General features: G+C 38.1%; 1 protein-coding gene across 1 annotated transcript in view; it reads right to left on the minus strand.

The window, feature by feature from the left end:
- The window catches only part of LOC118420976 (rho guanine nucleotide exchange factor 11-like), a gene marked incomplete in the record, with an annotated part of 52423 nt that overhangs the window by 7797 nt on the left and 43897 nt on the right, over window positions 1-729 (minus strand). The window contains 1 exon segment of the mRNA XM_035828085.1: window positions 248-325. Within this exon segment, the coding sequence (XP_035683978.1) occupies window positions 248-325 (78 nt within the window).

Raw genomic sequence — 729 nt, forward strand, 5'->3', positions numbered from 1 at the left:
AAGACAACATACAGTAATGACTATCAGCTCTTCTGTATTCAGCAGGTTCCAGGCACACAAAGGAACTAGTCTCTGGGCAGATGTTACACATTAAGGATGCAGAAACAACAGTCCAATATTCATGAAACCATTTGTTAACTATTTTAGGTACCATTTTTATGTATAAGCAGTTTTGTGGTATCACTTCAAAGTCTTAGATAATCTCAGAAAGGTTTTAGCAGTATTCCTTAATGGTCATTTTACTTACCTTGAATTCAGCAAGCAAGGGATGTGAAGACTTCTCCAGGGAAGATTTGTCTAACTTCTTGGAAAACTCTTCAAGTTTCTGCAGAAGAAAAGACAACAGCAAAGTAAATGTCAGGCCATGTTTTCCCCATAAGATCTGTAACCAACAGGAATCGGTAAAAAAATGAAGGGTAGATTGCAGCCTACCTGGTGGTTCTCACAATCTCTCACAGTTTGGTTCACATACTCCAGACTTCTTTTGCAACATTCTATCGCTTGGTTTATTTTCTTCTGTTCAGTTGGATTTCCTGTAAGAAATCAGAGACAGAGTCAATAGGATAGGTGAATAATAGGGCCAACCATTTAAACAACATACAGCTAAACATATAAGGAGCCAGTCTTTCTTTCTTACCCCTACTCTGCATTGCAGATGTAACTTACTTCATTGACATGCAAATCAATGGATGTGTATTTCTATGTCCTGAACCAGTTGAGCTGGACGTA

Source organism: Branchiostoma floridae, chromosome 1 (assembly GCF_000003815.2).
Source record: "Branchiostoma floridae strain S238N-H82 chromosome 1, Bfl_VNyyK, whole genome shotgun sequence".
In the NCBI taxonomy this organism is placed as follows: Eukaryota; Metazoa; Chordata; class Leptocardii; order Amphioxiformes; family Branchiostomatidae; genus Branchiostoma; species Branchiostoma floridae.